Source organism: Antennarius striatus, chromosome 12 (assembly GCF_040054535.1).
Source record: "Antennarius striatus isolate MH-2024 chromosome 12, ASM4005453v1, whole genome shotgun sequence".
Classification (NCBI taxonomy): domain Eukaryota; kingdom Metazoa; phylum Chordata; class Actinopteri; order Lophiiformes; family Antennariidae; genus Antennarius; species Antennarius striatus.
Genome location: NC_090787.1, coordinates 7,083,196 through 7,099,394, shown reverse-complemented (window position 1 = coordinate 7,099,394; position 16,199 = coordinate 7,083,196). Strand labels below are relative to the sequence as shown.

The window sequence follows — 16,199 nt, the reverse complement described above, 5'->3', positions numbered from 1 at the left end:
GTACTTTATTTTGGCCCATTTTGGTGGTGCCCTCAGGTCACAGAGGCTCAGGACTAACTCACTCTAACCTCGTAATTATTTTTACAGTTTGTATAATGACAAATTTTTGGACAAAATGTGGCTTATATCACCAACTAAACCAACTGAGGTGGAATGTACCAGATGTTTACACGTGAAAAGAAAACTAGAAACTAATTCGTCTAACTTAGATGGGTAGCCGAAAAACAAGCATGTTTTGTTGTTTCTGTTTTTAAAAATATTAAAAAATGTATTCTGTGAATTTCAGGTGAATGAAGCACCAGAGGCACTAATTAGCCCTAAAGTGAAACATCTACTTGTGAGATTCAGACAGGACTTAATGCAGACAAAGTACCCATAAGCTCGCTGCTCCAGGTGTGTCTGGATGAGTGCGCCTCTACATTTGTATGGATGTCAAGGCAGGACTTGTCGGAGATATTGTGTATGCTTTGTTGATCTTCACCATGTGCGTGCGTGTGTGTGTGTGTGTGTGTGTGCTTGTGTGTGTGTGTCCTCCTGTTCTCACCAGTATCTAAATTTTGAGCCTAGGGTAAAGTAGTGAGCAAAGAAGTTCTTTTGTGGTGGGACGGGCCGTTCCAGCCTGAAGAAGGTGTGGTGCTCCACGCAGGCCTTCCACAGGTTTTTACAAGCCCGGTAGTTCACCATGTTGAAACCCAGCAGTGTTTCCCGTGTCTCATTCTGTCCACAGGGAGAAGAATGTACCAGTCAGTGGAGCACTGATTAACAATCTGCATGTGAGGGCCAGCATTCAGCCACTTTATCCTAATTAAACAGTAAAGAAAGATCTGTTGACATAGTAACGATGGGGAGAGTGTAGGGTCGATTATTCTGATAATAAGCAAGATTTAAGAAAGTAAAGCCAGCTGTCTTGAATTGTGTCAGATGTGCCCCCATAGCTTTGTCAGATTAACTCCAGCCCAGTTTACATTCTGAAAGGTTTTTCTGACTTGACAAAAAAAACAGTCAGAATTAAAACTTTTAATGATGAAATATTAAAAGTGATATCAGAGGATATCACTGTATTCGTTTTCAGATGATTGAACTGTCAATTAATTATATAGCCAACATTTCTTTTGTATCCTCACAGGACAGAAGGCACTCTCATACCCATAATATTAATACAATATTATTCTGCTTTGCCTTTGCATCGCTCTGACGTGGCTGCTGACTGCTGCCGAAGCATCTCTACACTCATAACGGTGATGATGAGGTGGCCTTATCTTCTGAATTATACTTCTTTGCTACGTCTCGTTAAAACCCCTCTGGTTTTATTATATCTGCTCAAGTTCTGGGAATGGAAAGATGCCTTGCAAATTGTATCTTGTATTACACAGGATGAGGGAAATCAGAGCTGACTCAGCAAGTGGATATACATTTTGAATGGATCAGTAACTTTACAGGTCGTCTGTTTGATGTCTCACATTTTCACTACCTACAGAGGTATAAAATGTAACAAGCATATTGTGAATGGTTAATTCAATGTCAGCTCAGCTCTATAGATTCTTTAAAGCAAGATAAATGGGACAGAAAGAACAGAAATAGACGAAATGCAGAATCTAACTGTTGATTCTTCAATCAATAATCCAAATTTTCAGAGATTCCATTCCATCCCCAAATGATGACGTATGGTGATGGGAAAGATCAAATCGGTTAAACCAAAACATATATCTGTCTATGGAAGTGTACACGTTTATAACAATGGACGTGGGAACCAGTAAAGTCAACTAGGACAACTGACAACAGGGGGGTTAATCTGACACCGAGTGAATTTCTCAGTTATGTGTGGGAAAACACACACTGGGTTGACTTCTTTGTGTGTCCACTAACTGGATACAACTGTGAAAGTCTTAACAAATGTTTGTATGTGTGTGTGTGTGTGTGTGTGTGTGTGTGTGTGTGTGTGTGTGTGTGTGTGTGTGTGTGTGTGTGTGTGTGTGTGTGTGTGTGTGTGTGTGTGTGTGTGTGTGTACACCTACCACTTCTCTTCGGAGCTGGATGAAGAACTGTTTGCACTTGAAGGATATTTTCACTATTTTCAACCTTGATGCAGGAAGGAAAAAAAGAAACATTTCAACAGTTAATGAACCTGCTGCTTCATTCAGACACAGACGTTATTTTTTTGTTGCTGATAATAAGTCAATGTGCAGTAGAAGGCAACGCCCCAATTTTGAAAATGTTTGAAAAATCGATCATAAAAACGTAATTTAAATGTGACACATAAATATTTTATGGTAAAATAATCTGAAATTATGCCTTGACAAATTTCCTTAATTATATAAGAATAAACAATACAATTACACAACAAAATACACTAATAATGTACTGTATTCAGAAAAGGGCTTGACATGTTAATGAGAACAAACCTAAGTGTTTGTGAGACCCCTGAGAACGCCACCATTACCTCGTCATGCCTGAACACCCTGAGTGTCAGTGGTAGTTGAAAAGCCGTAATGTAAAATATGCATTGACATGCATGCATTGGGGCTTAGAAGTATTCTTGACCTAGTTCACCACATTTACTTTACTGTAGATAGAAGCAGAGTAGGTCTGAACGTCTCTTTGAGAAATCTATATTAGAACTGGAAGCACGTGTCTTAATGAATCGCCTCTTGTTCTATAAGCTGACCAGTGTGGTCACATCCAAACTATTCATTTGGCCTCTGAACTGTTCCTCTTTCCGTAGCCTCAAAGCATGAAGGACCGCACTCGTGTCTCCGAGTGGATCGGCGGAGCATGTGTTTTATCAAATATGTCTTTTTCTTCTGAGACGTCTAAAGAGGAATAAAACTAATGCTTGAATCAGGAGACCACACACGCATGTCACCGTACGAGGTCTACTGATGAGGAGCAGAGTAAGATTATCCCTCCCTGGAGATCGGCTGCTACTGTGACTCATCGCTCCCTGCTAAATATATTTTACATACTTACTCACACACACTTGCTTGGACAAACACATACGCACACACATGCTTAGGCACGGTGTGACTCATGACCCTGTGGTTCATTTGTCGGACTGCTGTGGACTGAAATAGGAAACAGGCAAAAGTCTCATCACCCCTTAAAGTTAACTATGAAACCGGAAAAGTGACGAGGTGAAACACCATGAAGTGACAAGAACGGATGTAGGAACAGAGGATATTTGTTAAACACAAGAATGACGGAAGAGAAGGTGATAAAGAGAGTCAAGGTGGAGAGAGGCAGATAATTATTCCTCTCTCTCCCATACACACGGCTCTGGACAGCTGCTGGGGACACCACTGTTGATATCCAAATTTAGCTCCACACACACTATGCACACACTCATGCATGCACGCACACACACACAGACACACATGCCTAAGGCTGCTTCTTGTTCCCTTATTTATTTACATTAATTCCAAAACACTTGTCCCAAAATTAAACCATAACACTGGTAACTAAAAATTTCATGGTTTCGCCATCTGTGTCAAACTAACACAAGGTGGGACTTCAGATTGATAAATGATGGTGATACAGTCTCTACACACACACACACACACACACACACACGCACACGCACACGCACACACACACACAAACGCACACACACACGCACACACACAAAGTGAATTTTCTTCAGGAGTTACAGGGATTTGAGAAGTTACTCTCCTACCCCTGGCAACCATTAACATTTAACTTCCTACCGTGGGGAAGCAGAGTATGAGAGATTTCCAAGAATCAATGAGAGGGAACAAGAGCAAGAGACATAAAGAGTTATCACTGTAAGTGAATTAAACAAAGAGGTTGATAGATAATTAGAAAAAGAGAGAGCTAGCAGATTTTTTGGCTCTGGTAATTACAGGAAACCCTGATCAGAGAAAATCTTGTTCTCTGCTCTTTTCCACAAAAACTAATGGAACCACGTCAAGCAAGGCAGCAAACACTTAATACAGAAAAACTCTTGGTGACATGAATATTCACTGAATGAAAACATATTTTCATTCATTCATTCTATCAGTCTGGGACCCGTTGGCAGACTGTACCCACAGAAAAAAAAATCTGAATAAGCATCAAGGTATACCCCAGGGTTTTGTACTAGGTGTTGTCTCGGTCATCATCTACATTGTCCTGCTTCACCTGCTTTCCGGGTCTCCTCAAATCCTGTTGAGTTAAGGTGAGTGTGGTCGATGCATACCTTTTCAAATCTAAATAATGCAGAGCAATTTTGAAATAGTAATTTAGCTTTGTATGCTAATCTCTAGTTACCTTGTTCTGTTTTTTTTCTTCACATTCTTAAGTCGCCATGGCTATTCTGTAGCTCAAGAATAGCTATACTTGATCTTCTGGGAATCATTTGAGAAATGCACAGAATAATGTATTGAATATGATTATATGGTGTGTGTGGCTGATGAATCTACACCACTGTGTCACTCACCATGGGAAATAGTTGATCCGTACCCTGTTCTTGTAAACGACAATACCTGCGGACATCACCCCAATGAGAATATCTGTGTTGCTCTGGTCCTTAAAAAAGAGGAGCAGAATGAATATGAAGGAGTATTTCTAGAAGGCTTCGTCACAACAACAAATCATGGCAACATTGCTTGAAAACAAAGTCTCTCAAACAAAGATTAAAGGTTGATGAGAAACACACAGAGACCCAAAAAGATTTAAAAAAAAAAAAGAAAATCAATGTGGGACAACAACATAGTGGCATAGATGGGAAAAGGCAAAGGACCAATAAACGTCAACAGTACATAAGAGAACACCTTTAAAACTTTGTCCTAATTGATTTAATTTAGTCATGTATTTTAATACCATGTGCACTGGACATCCTGCATGTGCGATGTGATACTGACGACAGCACCTTCATCTTGTGCTGCTTCAGAGACAACAAAATGGATTTTTATAAAACTTTCACACACTCTAATAAGTAATTTTGAAACTGCCAAAATTAGGAAGGAAACCACTTCACCATGATATAACATCCTCACGACCGCATTTGGCAAGTCAAAGTAAGCCATTGTGTTTCACAGAGGATTTAATTTTTGCATATTTCTTAACAAATATATTAATAGATTTACTAATTAAAATCTGTGAAAGTCGATATAAAAACAAGACTAATTTTCAAACTAATGAAACAAGCAACTCTTTTTTCAACTGCCTCAAAATGATTGTCACCAAATCAAATTTCTTTTACATGAAGAATAAAAGACAAAAAAAAAAACAATATGAGGGAGACAAATTTGGTTGTTGCGCATACGCGGCGGTTCTGCTCAGCAGGGGTTGTGGAAGAAACTGGAACTGCAGGACAATAGTGGGTCATGGCGGCACATGGGTTGTTCATATCGCAAAATGTTTGTAACTTGTGGTCTAACTCAAGATACAATAGCTAATAAAAACTGATCCATCTGAACTCAATATTATCTTGTCTTGTGTCAATCAAGTTTAGTTTCCTAAAAGTCAGGACATGTCAGTTTCATTTTAATCAATTAAAAACATTTTTATTTAGTCTTGGTAAAGAGCAACTGATACTTCTTTCTTTCCTCAGATGTTATTTCAATCAACCTAGTTAGGCCAAAATCAATATTTCTGTCAATAAACAAAAGCCTTCTGACTTAGTTCAGAATCACTAGAACTTAGCTAAGGATTTAGTTAAAATATTTGTATTAATTAGGGTACATCAAAGTAAAAGTACAGTGCCTCAAAAGTCCTTTATGCAATGCTAGTGTGCCTGAAAAAGTTGGTAGATGAGGTTTCTTTGTCCACATTTAACCATTTTCCAGCAGATCTGGCATTCACCTTCTGTTAAATTTTTGTAACTGTGTAACCCTTTTGTTATTTCAGTATTCAGTTGGGGTTTTTTGCCATCAGATTTAGATGGTCATTATCTCATGAAAAATAAGTTTAAAAGATTTAGAACGCTGCTTTTCAGAGAGACAAGGAACATTCTCCATATTGCTTATTTATTTGATGAGTTTGGCCCCAAAACCTGTAATCATTTACTTCACGAGCTTCCCACTTCCCCTCAGGGAAACATCTCATAGCTGGTTTAATTAGTGTAGAAGTCACTTTTTAGACTGCATTTTCCTTTGTCAATGACATTGCACGAAGATTTAGTCTGAATGTTTAATGAAGATGGTGCCGCCACATGGTGTTTACTGGGAAAAAATTGAGGGAGCACTAGATAAACAGCAACACAGATATATATATATAAATACAGCATTCTTTACAAAGCCTACGGCGAACAGACAAGCGTCAGAAAATAAAACCTTACTTACCCTTGCATAGTGCAGCTCTACCCCGTAGAGCTCTAGCGTGCGTGCTGTGTTCAGATAATTAAACTCTGACTGGGCGGGAGATAGACCACTGTGATAGAGAAAGATCATGATGATGGTGATGATGATGGTGGTGATGATGATGGTGTTGATGGTGGAGGGAGTGCAAAGAGAGTGACATATGGAGAAGAAGTGGGAATGGAAAATTAACAAAAACAGAAGGAACATGTGATCCAGGATAGGGATTAGAGCAGGAAACTATGTGACTGATAATTTAATGCATTTTTTTTCAGCTTAGATCAATGAACAATAAGAACGATACTGTATATAAAAACATCCACACTGGTTACAACATGTTTGGCTCTACAATGATTTAGCGGACTGACATCATAATTGTAGCAGCAGTTATTCTCATCCTTTGTGTTTCTCAATAGATAGCAAAAACAACTTACAAGATGCATGACATCATCGTTGTGATTTTTTAAAAATCCATCAAAGCAACTTGATTTATTAGCTCAATTTATGACAAAATTTTTCATGGTTCAATGTGTCTCATGCTTCTAAAAAGTGGAGATTTGCAGGTCTTTTGTTTTTCATACAAAAAAAAAAATTAAAGCTTTCAATACATCAATGTAATCAATGTAAAAAACAGGTGGTTCCTTAATTTAAAATTAGCCATCATCAGAAACCAGCTTCACTTCAACCAACTAGCAGGTTTAAGTGATAGAGTCGTATCACATATTTGAAAGCTACCACTGTACCTGTGCTGCTGGTGATGTTTGGAGACCTCTTTGTGAAAGTCTTGTGGGGGGTTGGAGATGAAACAATATTCCGACAGGTATCCTGCTGTATGCTCCGTTTCACTGTAGTCTCCCAACTCAGCTACACAGAGGGAAAGAGAGAAAGATTGATGTGTCAGTGCACCAACACTGTAATTTAAGAGTAGACAGGTGGAAAGACAGACAAAGACGTAAAAATTACAGATGACAAGGAGTACACTGATTCACAGGTATGCTTCATAATTATTCCTTTCAAGGAATTATTGTGATAAGGGAATGTACTAGAGTGACTTGTCATACAATCATGAAATTTAATAAAAACTGATAGTTGATGTTAGATTTAGCTACACATTGGATTTTTGGATGACTTTCATTTTCTACCCTTTTTTTACAGAGCTGCTACGTCACACCTACAATGTGGTCTGCACAGTTTACACAGAAACAATCAAAACGGTGACAAAAATTAACAAATCTTCATCCTCGTCTGACACTCATCTTCTAGCATTCATAATCTCTATATGGGCTTAAAAGACAGATAATGAATGTTTAATTATTGCTTATCTGATTGATTGTGGGACAACTACTTTTTTTGTTTTATTATAAGACTGGTTATTCCTTATTTTGTGAAAAAAATCCCAAGTCGATCAATGAAAACACATTAAATAACATTTCGAAAATAAATCGCATATAATGTTTAATAAATGATAAGGACATGCAGGAGACTTCCCCTTTATCTGATGAATGCATTTCATACAACAGTCAGCCAGAGGCTGTAAGATAGGACGTAATGACAGAAAGACAGTTTGACATTACAGAAAAGGAAAGAATTGTTTGAAGATATCAAGCAAAAAGAATATTTTTTCCCAAATCACAGGATATGTTCGGAGCCCTCAGAAAGAAAGATCTCTAAGTGAATCCCCAAACACTTTAGTTCACTGGATAGCGTTTGACGCTGAAAGGCATTAATTCACTCAAGCAGTCCCAAGACTAAGTTATTAGCCAGTAGCCTAAGCATATTGACCAATAAATCAATTCAAGCTCACCTCCTTATTGATGTGCATGCAACTCATGGGAGAAATATATGTCGAGCCAATAGCTCACATATAAGGCCTGTAGGCTAGTGTTGGTTTTATTATATGCTGCAGTTACTGCTTTAACAATACTCAATACTCTGGCAGATGAAGCTCGAAGATTAGCTGACACCTCCTTCCTTATAATGATGTTATTGACCTACAGAGCACAAACGAAACATTGAACTCTCCAATTCACCATTTATGATGATGGGTTTCAGTGTATTGTGGGTAATTTATTCACATGAAGCAGTCCTTTCCTTTTTATGTTTTAATGACGGTCATTTATCCAACAAAAAAACACTGTATTAACGTGTAATAAATGTGTAAATGAAGAAAAACAACCGTTCAGGGGAGACATTTTTATAGACATGAAAAAGCTGCATTACAATCTGCATCATTGCTTTCAGATTAACAAAAGAATCTTTTTTTATTTCAAGACATTGCCTTTTTTCTGAGAAATATTTTCAAACACTTGGTCAATTTTGAACAACAGTGTAGGTTTTTTGGTTGGGATTTGTGTTGTTTTGAAAATGTGAGCTTCAGTGTGGGGTTTAGAGTCATCAGTGCCGGCAATTGGGGGCAAGCTAACTGAATTAGCAGCGTAGCAGCTGCTTCAAGCCGTTTTTCCCAAAGCAAACATTTATCTTCATAATCTGGACTGGCACTGAGGGAAGTGACAATATGGACCTAGCTAGAGAGTGTCTGTGTGGAGAGAAGCATTAGTGTCATGATGTTGGTAGGCTGGGCCAAATCTCTTCTCTGACCTATATACTGTGGAAGCGTAAATTCCCCCAAAAAATATATCACGGGCAGAGAGAGAGAGAGAGAGAGGGGACTAAAAGGAGAAAAAAGAGCGGAGGGGGAAGTGAGCGCTACCAAAAGGAGGTGGGTATAAGCAGCGAGGACTGAGAAAGACTTTATTGAGATAAAAGAAAGAAACAAAACAGGCTGTGTGAAAACAATGATCACCAAGAGAAAGACCAAGTGAGACAGACGGACGAGTGTGTTAGGAGTCGTTATTCTGATGGCCGAGGGGCCCGGTCAGCGTTTAACACAAACGTTACATCAAAACAGGAGATGCGCTTAAACAGCCGCTGGCACTGATTAGTCTGAAGAGATTCGTTTCAGAAAAATGTTGGCTATGAAGTGCTGGAACAGCGTTATAGGCAAGGACAAACAGGGTGCTTGAATACTGTGCCTGCCTGTGGCAAAAGTAGTCTTTTTTTACGACAGCAATACTTTTTTTCTTTTTGATCTACTAAATTCATTTGGACACTACAAATAAAATTTGTATTTTTCATTAATTCAAAATACAGGGAAGAAATATAACTCAATATATTGCTATCATTGCTATAGCATATTTATCATTGCTATAGCATATTTAATTTTACTTAATAATTAGGATGTCTTACTGTTCCTGAGGATAAAAACAAACCACTATGAAACTGAAGCTTATTTCACTGCAGATAATGCTGATCAGTAAACCTAATATTCTAAGGAATATTAGGTCACGTTGGCCCGTAGTGGCGGCGCACCCAGGTTGCAGCGGCTCAAGAACAACTCTCCAACTGACCTTGTTATTTGTTTGTACTGTACCATGTGTATAATGACAAATAAAGATCTTTAATCTTTAATTTAATATCATGACACAGTTTAATTGAATCATAATGGCTTCAGAGCAACAGCTATAAATGTTCGAGAGCAACCACAGCCATTCTATTTAACAGAGAGACCTAATGAATTGCCTTTTCATCTTTATGTAGTGGATGCATCCGGGGAGCTCTACTTACATTGAACAGCATAGGATGCCAGCAGAGCGGCCGTGTTGTGTGGACATGGCAATCTGGAAGCCACACACACACAAAGACAAAAACACATATTAGTCTGACATTAGTCCGATTACATCAAAATGCAGTAATAACAGTTATAACAGTAATAAGAGTAATACAGGTAAACACATCAATCTAGGTTCTTTCTTTATTTTCTAAGAAACAGTGAGTGAGGACGCTTTAATGCTGCAAACAATAAAAGCTGTGTTGGTACTTCTACCCACCGAGCTCATGTGTGAGAACATAAACTCCAGTTTAACCCCTGAATGCAGCAGAGTCTAATGTAATGATAGTAACAATACAGAAGCTATTTCTGAAGCCGAACTGCTCATTCATGTTTTTCAAGGGGGAGAAAAAAGACTCACCTTCCAGTTACTATGTCCTGCTTTATTTGAAGAAAGTATTGGTACCTGAGGGAGGACAGCACATTACATTAGGATAACCAATTAAACATTACTTTGGTCTGCAATGGATATAATTTTATGTAGGGACAGGAACTCAAGAGATGCCCTGCAGTCACAGTATGACACTTCTGATGGCCCGATAAGTAAAAATCAATTCATGCATGACGCACATGAGGATATTCATGTGATTGTCATTCATTACAAACATGAATAATGAAAAACCGCACAAAAAAAAACAAGACAACAATCAACATGTACCAATACATATATATGATAGGAGGATGAGTTACTGTACACTGAAATTTCAGAAAACATAAAATTACCACCATAACGATGCTTTAAGTAAGCATTTCTTATCAAATTCTGCCTTAAACTCCAGTCACTGCAGCCAACTCCACCTGTGTTCTAAGCACAGTCTGACAAACCGATCAGGGGTGTGTTTTGGTTCTGATATGCATCTACAGCACACCACAACACTGCATAAAATCTAAGGATTATTTTCCATTGTCACAAGATGCAAACAAACTTTTGATAAGGCTCAGAGAACGAGGCCGAGGCGAAGAGACTGGCATAAACACCAGGCAGAGAAGGCGATACGGCGCTGTGACGCCTCCTCTGCATGCTGTTAATGCAGAACGTTGTGTTGCATAACGTATGTTCACAGGACTGTGGGAGTCCATATTATTGCTTGGATGCAAAGCACACTAGTTTTTCATTTTATTTAATGAGCCTGCATTCACAAGACAATGAAACTGTCCAGCTGGGAATCTTTCAATGAAACCGATGTCTATGTGTATGTAATTACGTAGTTGTTTTTTTTGCAAATGCAATCTACACATACAGCTCTAAGGTACTGTATTATACATCCCTTTTTTATCTGTCTGGGCTAAAAAGTTGAAATATGAAATAACCAGTTTCAAACATAACCATATGTAGAAGGATCTATATCCAGATCTATAATCAGAAAATATTGATACCATTAATTCAATGGAATCAATATTGAAAATATTAAGTTTTACATGCATGATAATCAGTAAATCTTACCGCGTGTATTCTTCCTGAAGTTTACTGGGGTCAGTCACAAAAAATTTCACTCTGAAACTGAGGTTATGGGGAGACCCTCCTGGAAAAAGACAGTTATTGGAAAAATTCCATTTAAATGGAGCTAAATATAAATGTGTGTGTGTGTGTGTGTGTGTGTGTGTGTGTGTGTGTGTGTGTGTGTGTGTGTGTGTGTGTGTGTGTGTGTGTGTGTGTGTGTTCGTGTGTGTGTGTGTGTGTGTGTGTGTGTGTGTGTGTGTGTGTATGACATGAGAAGGTAAAAATCCAGGTCAAAGCCATACTGACATTATGTATGTTGTTGATCACCTATTTCTGTTTTCTAGTGAAATAAACAATCAAAAGAAATGGCTCCAAGAGCTAAATAAGCGAGCTTACATTTACATGCTTACCAGTCCAACTCCATTGAATGTGTAAAATACTGAATCCTGCGGGTATTAATCTATCACTCAGCACAAAACAGGGTTGAAGCAAAGTTCACTTCACCGGTTTCCTCACTTAAGGCTACTTCTGAATTGTTCAACATATCCATATCAAAAAAATAGAAGAGTTAAAATGAAGTTTAATCATTGCTTAAGGCAGGTTTGGCATATTTAAGCACATTTGTGTTGACTGGAGAGTTTTGCTTGAGGTGGAGTGTGGACTTTTAACCATGACCAACGCTGAACTGACATCTGCTTCAAAAAAGCTGCTGGATGATGAAATCCAGTGGATTAAGCTGGATTTGAGTGAACTGTCTTGGCTTTGTGACTTTCAGTGGATTGCTGAAAAAGACCTGGACCGGTTTTGTAAAGGTGTGTGCTTTGTGGATTTCACCTACTTTTTAACTGTTTCCTGATGGGCTTGTTGGGATCGAGCCAGCGCTGTAAAATATTGATGGAGAAACACTTAGAGACACAATAACTCTTCCAGCAGATGAATACACACAAACTGAATTATTCACCACCGGCCACACCTTCTAGAAACAACCTTACACACACTCATCGATATACCATACACACAACACGATTACACAGATTTAATGTAATCTTCAGAAAGTTATCTACACAACTTGTCTCATTCATTCAAGCAGGCCAAAAACTGATACTGACTGGCATATCTAGAGAGTCATCGGCCAAGTGGAGGCCAAAGTAGTCTCTCTCCGTCAGCTCGAGGTGCTTAAAGACAGCATCCAGCAGCACCTGGCCATGATCCGACTTCTACAGAAAGAGGAAACAAACAAAGTTACTCCATGAAGAACATTGCCAGCATCAAAGAACTTTTAATCACATCCTCGCTGTTTTACTGCTCTATGGCTCATCAAGAGGACGGTCACAAGGAGACGCTACAAGGCATCAGAATGACCGTGTAACATCATCTGACAATCTTTATGGTCCACACACAAACTGTATTAATCCTTGTAAAGACATTTTACATTTTGTGTGGACATATCTGTTGAATTTAGTCACCATTTCTCAAAACAAACCTCAAAGGCACCAAAAGAAATAAAGAAATATAAAAAGAAGTGTTTAGAGATATTAACAAATGGATGTAATTACAAATCAGCTCTCAGTAAACCTTCACAAGAATGTAAGCAAGTCCTTCAAATATATAAGAAGTGAAGGGGAGTCAGACGTTTGACAATGGAGAACACTGGACTGTAAAAACCAAGAGTATTGTGGTTAATAGCACGAAGACAGGAGTGACAACACCAAGCCGACCGTCTCTGTGGTCAAGTTGGAAAAACAGAGATGAAGGAAGATGAACTTTAAGAGAAAGATCCATAGATTTAAGAAGATGATTAAATGTGCTTTAACATGTTCAGAGAATTCTAATTCAAAGGTTCTGCTTTCAGACAGGTTTGGACAGAAGTGCTCTGAGCTGCTTCAGGCTCAGGAGTGTTTACGTAATAATAATCATCCTTTACTATCAACAAAAAGGTAGCAGAAGTAATGTCTGCATTCTATAACGTACAAATATTCAATAGATTTCACAATTCTTGATGGTTAAATCTTTTTTTAGTTCCACGACTGCGAAAGGGCTACAATTACAATAAAAAATCTCAATTTGATTTTCAAAATAATGGAATCCAGTCACATTCTTGCTGTGTAACCAATAAAAGGTAATAACTTATCAAACACATGATTAATATCACAGTGTTTCAGGAGAGTGTGGCGCGTGATAGAATGGAGCAGAAACACACACCTGATCCTGCCATGATTTGGAGAGAAGTGCCATAACAACTCCACAAGTGAACGCACAGTCGCACACTTGTCCACCTCTCCCCTTCACCCCGGCGACACACTTTCACTGGGCAACATGTGTGGGGGAACGGCCGCAATGGCAGCTGAGGGTTCAAGTGTTGACATGGCTGTTCTCTTGGATCACCAGCAGTGTGTGTGTGTGTGTGTGTGTGTGTGTGTGTATGTGTGTGTGTGTGTGTGTGTGTGTGTGTGTGTGTGTGTGTGTGTGTGTGTGTCTGCGCAATGGACACACACAGTATATGTTTATATAATCAGTCATGAAGTCATAAAGATAACACATACTAAAGCAGGGGGTGGGCGCAATTAAAAGAGTAAGAGTAAGACAGAAAGTCATAGAAACTAAGAGAGAGGCAGAAAAAGAAAGAGTGAGGACAAAGAGAAAAGGAATGATTCACGATGTGGTTGCGTGAGACAAACGTTCTTTGTGCTGATCATCAGTCCAGAGGCACTAGTGAGTGTGACAGAAGAGAGGAGAGAGAGACAAGACGATAATCAGAGCATAGGAGGGAGAAAGAGAGAGAGCTGCTCTGATAAGTTTCCACCCTGAGGGTTTATCTGATGTTCAGGGGAAATGACTCTGAGCATCAAACACATACCGGATGGATGAAGGGGAAGAGTGTTGTTTATGGCGAGATTATGAAAAAAAAAAAAAAAAAAACGCCTGCATTTACTTCCTAACTATTTCCTGCTCCTTTCATAGGAAACGGCTGAGCATGCTCTGTGTGTGTGTGTGTGTGTGTGTGTGTGTGTGTGTGTGTGTGTGTGTGTGTGTGTGTGTGTGTGTGTGTGTGTGTGTGTGTGTGTGTGTGTGTGTGTGTGTGTGTGTGTGTGTGTGTGTGTGTGAGATAAAGAATGATGGATATTCAGGAATGTGTGAGGCAGCTTGTCCAGACAGGAAGAAAGCTACTTGAAGTTTATATATTACGACTTCTGCTTCTCTCTTTCTGTCCAAATCTCATTCAAAGGCTGAGTAGAAACTCCTACAAGTGAGAAGAAAAAGCTTTGAATGGGAAGACAGCTAACCTCAGGTGTAACTGGTGTGCTGGAAACAACTGCCTTGCTGGACAAACTTAGATTTAATGAGGCGATAAGTAGCTTTCAGTGTGGAATCAGTGGAATCAGGGGTATATTATTAAATCTGAACTTAAATCGAGCTTGTGGTAAAGACACCTCATTTTTTCAGTGAGGCGGGAAGGCTTAATAACCTTAAAATGCTACACACCTCATCCTCTATCTTTAATGTCCAGCAGACAATGTTATGTTTTTTTCAAAAATAATCAAGTCAGTAAATGCAAGTAATACTTGGAAAATACAGCAACCTTTTTTTTTTTCTTCATATCGGCATCCACAAATGGTGATGGCATCAAATCAAGAGTTGAGCATTTCATTCCAGGGTTACTGGTGTTATATTTGTATGTTTTTCAACTATAGATGCAGTGAATATTACCACATCTGTTAAAAACCAGTGTCAGCCCCAGTTTAAATAGAAATCCAAAGGTGTTTTTTTTTTACGATCAATCAAGTATCCATGTAAGACTGAATTTAATTTAAAAGATTAACTAAATTAGAAACTGCATTCTCACTACGTTCCATCCACACTCATCTCCGCATTTCAGGACAAAGAAAGACTTAAAAAAGTAAAATCGTCACACCCAACCCGCCACACAAACGCAAATATGCTGAGTCACTTTCTACAGCTTTCAAACAAATGTATAATTAAGACAAAATGCATTTTTAACAAATACAGAACAGCTTGAGTATATAATTTTGATGAACCCCATCACTATTAAGGAATACTTTGCCAACAGTTGTTTGTCTTTGTTTTGGTTGTGGAGTATTTTAGCTAAATTAAACATAATCTGTCATCCATTAATGATCAACCTTTGAATGAATGGAAACCTGCTTCCTTAAAATAAAACCTTGCTGAATGATTATTTATTTGCCTTTACTTGGTCTTTATGAAGAGCTGCTTGATTATCAATAACTCTCAGACAAAGCTGAACGTTTATCTGGTATGTCGTGGTTACCATGGTTAACCCGTTTGTAACTTCATTCTGAATAAACCTGCTTTTGTCTCCACAGAGACGCGGGTCTGAAGCAGGCTGAGGTTTTAATTTCTTGTCATCTATCAAGCTTTCTAGCTACGCCAGTATTCCGGTCTATGCTGGTGGTGTTTCGGTTAAAGGCTTCCATCTATAAGATCATTAATGCAAGTCCTCGTATCCCTTTCCACCCCCACACCCCCCAGTCCGTGCTGCGAGCGACAGGGTTCCCATGACAATAAGGGGCTGCTTCTGGATTTTCGCTCCGCTAGAGTCAAGGCCAATCGGCCAGGGAGAGGATCAATAGAAGTATTGTTGCTCTGAGGATAGCTTGTCTTTCCAGGAAGTTAATGCTGCTGTAGGGGTTTGATCAATGACACTGACGGAGGGATTGACAGAGACCGAGTCATTTATTCAGGGGGATGTGGGGAAGAGGAATATGAGGGTGTTTATTGCAGGAAGAAGGGAGAGAAAGAAATGTCAATAGAGAAAGGA

General features: G+C 38.8%; 1 protein-coding gene across 6 annotated transcripts in view; it reads right to left on the bottom strand.

Annotated features, from left to right (window-relative positions):
• ptpn4a (protein tyrosine phosphatase non-receptor type 4a) overlaps positions 1-16,199 on the bottom strand; it is a 54,133-nt gene that overhangs the window by 13,432 nt on the left and 24,502 nt on the right. For all 6 annotated transcript variants that reach the window (XM_068328999.1, XM_068328996.1, XM_068328998.1 and 3 more), the window contains 10 exons: positions 12,511-12,618; positions 12,240-12,282; positions 11,405-11,483; positions 10,322-10,366; positions 9,918-9,970; positions 7,037-7,157; positions 6,279-6,366; positions 4,433-4,521; positions 2,016-2,079; positions 545-717 (listed from right to left, as the gene is read on the bottom strand). In XM_068328999.1, coding sequence (XP_068185100.1) covers positions 545-717; positions 2,016-2,079; positions 4,433-4,521; positions 6,279-6,366; positions 7,037-7,157; positions 9,918-9,970; positions 10,322-10,366; positions 11,405-11,483; positions 12,240-12,282; positions 12,511-12,618 — 863 coding nt within the window. The remainder of the gene's footprint in view (positions 1-544; positions 718-2,015; positions 2,080-4,432; positions 4,522-6,278; positions 6,367-7,036; positions 7,158-9,917; positions 9,971-10,321; positions 10,367-11,404; positions 11,484-12,239; positions 12,283-12,510; positions 12,619-16,199) is intronic.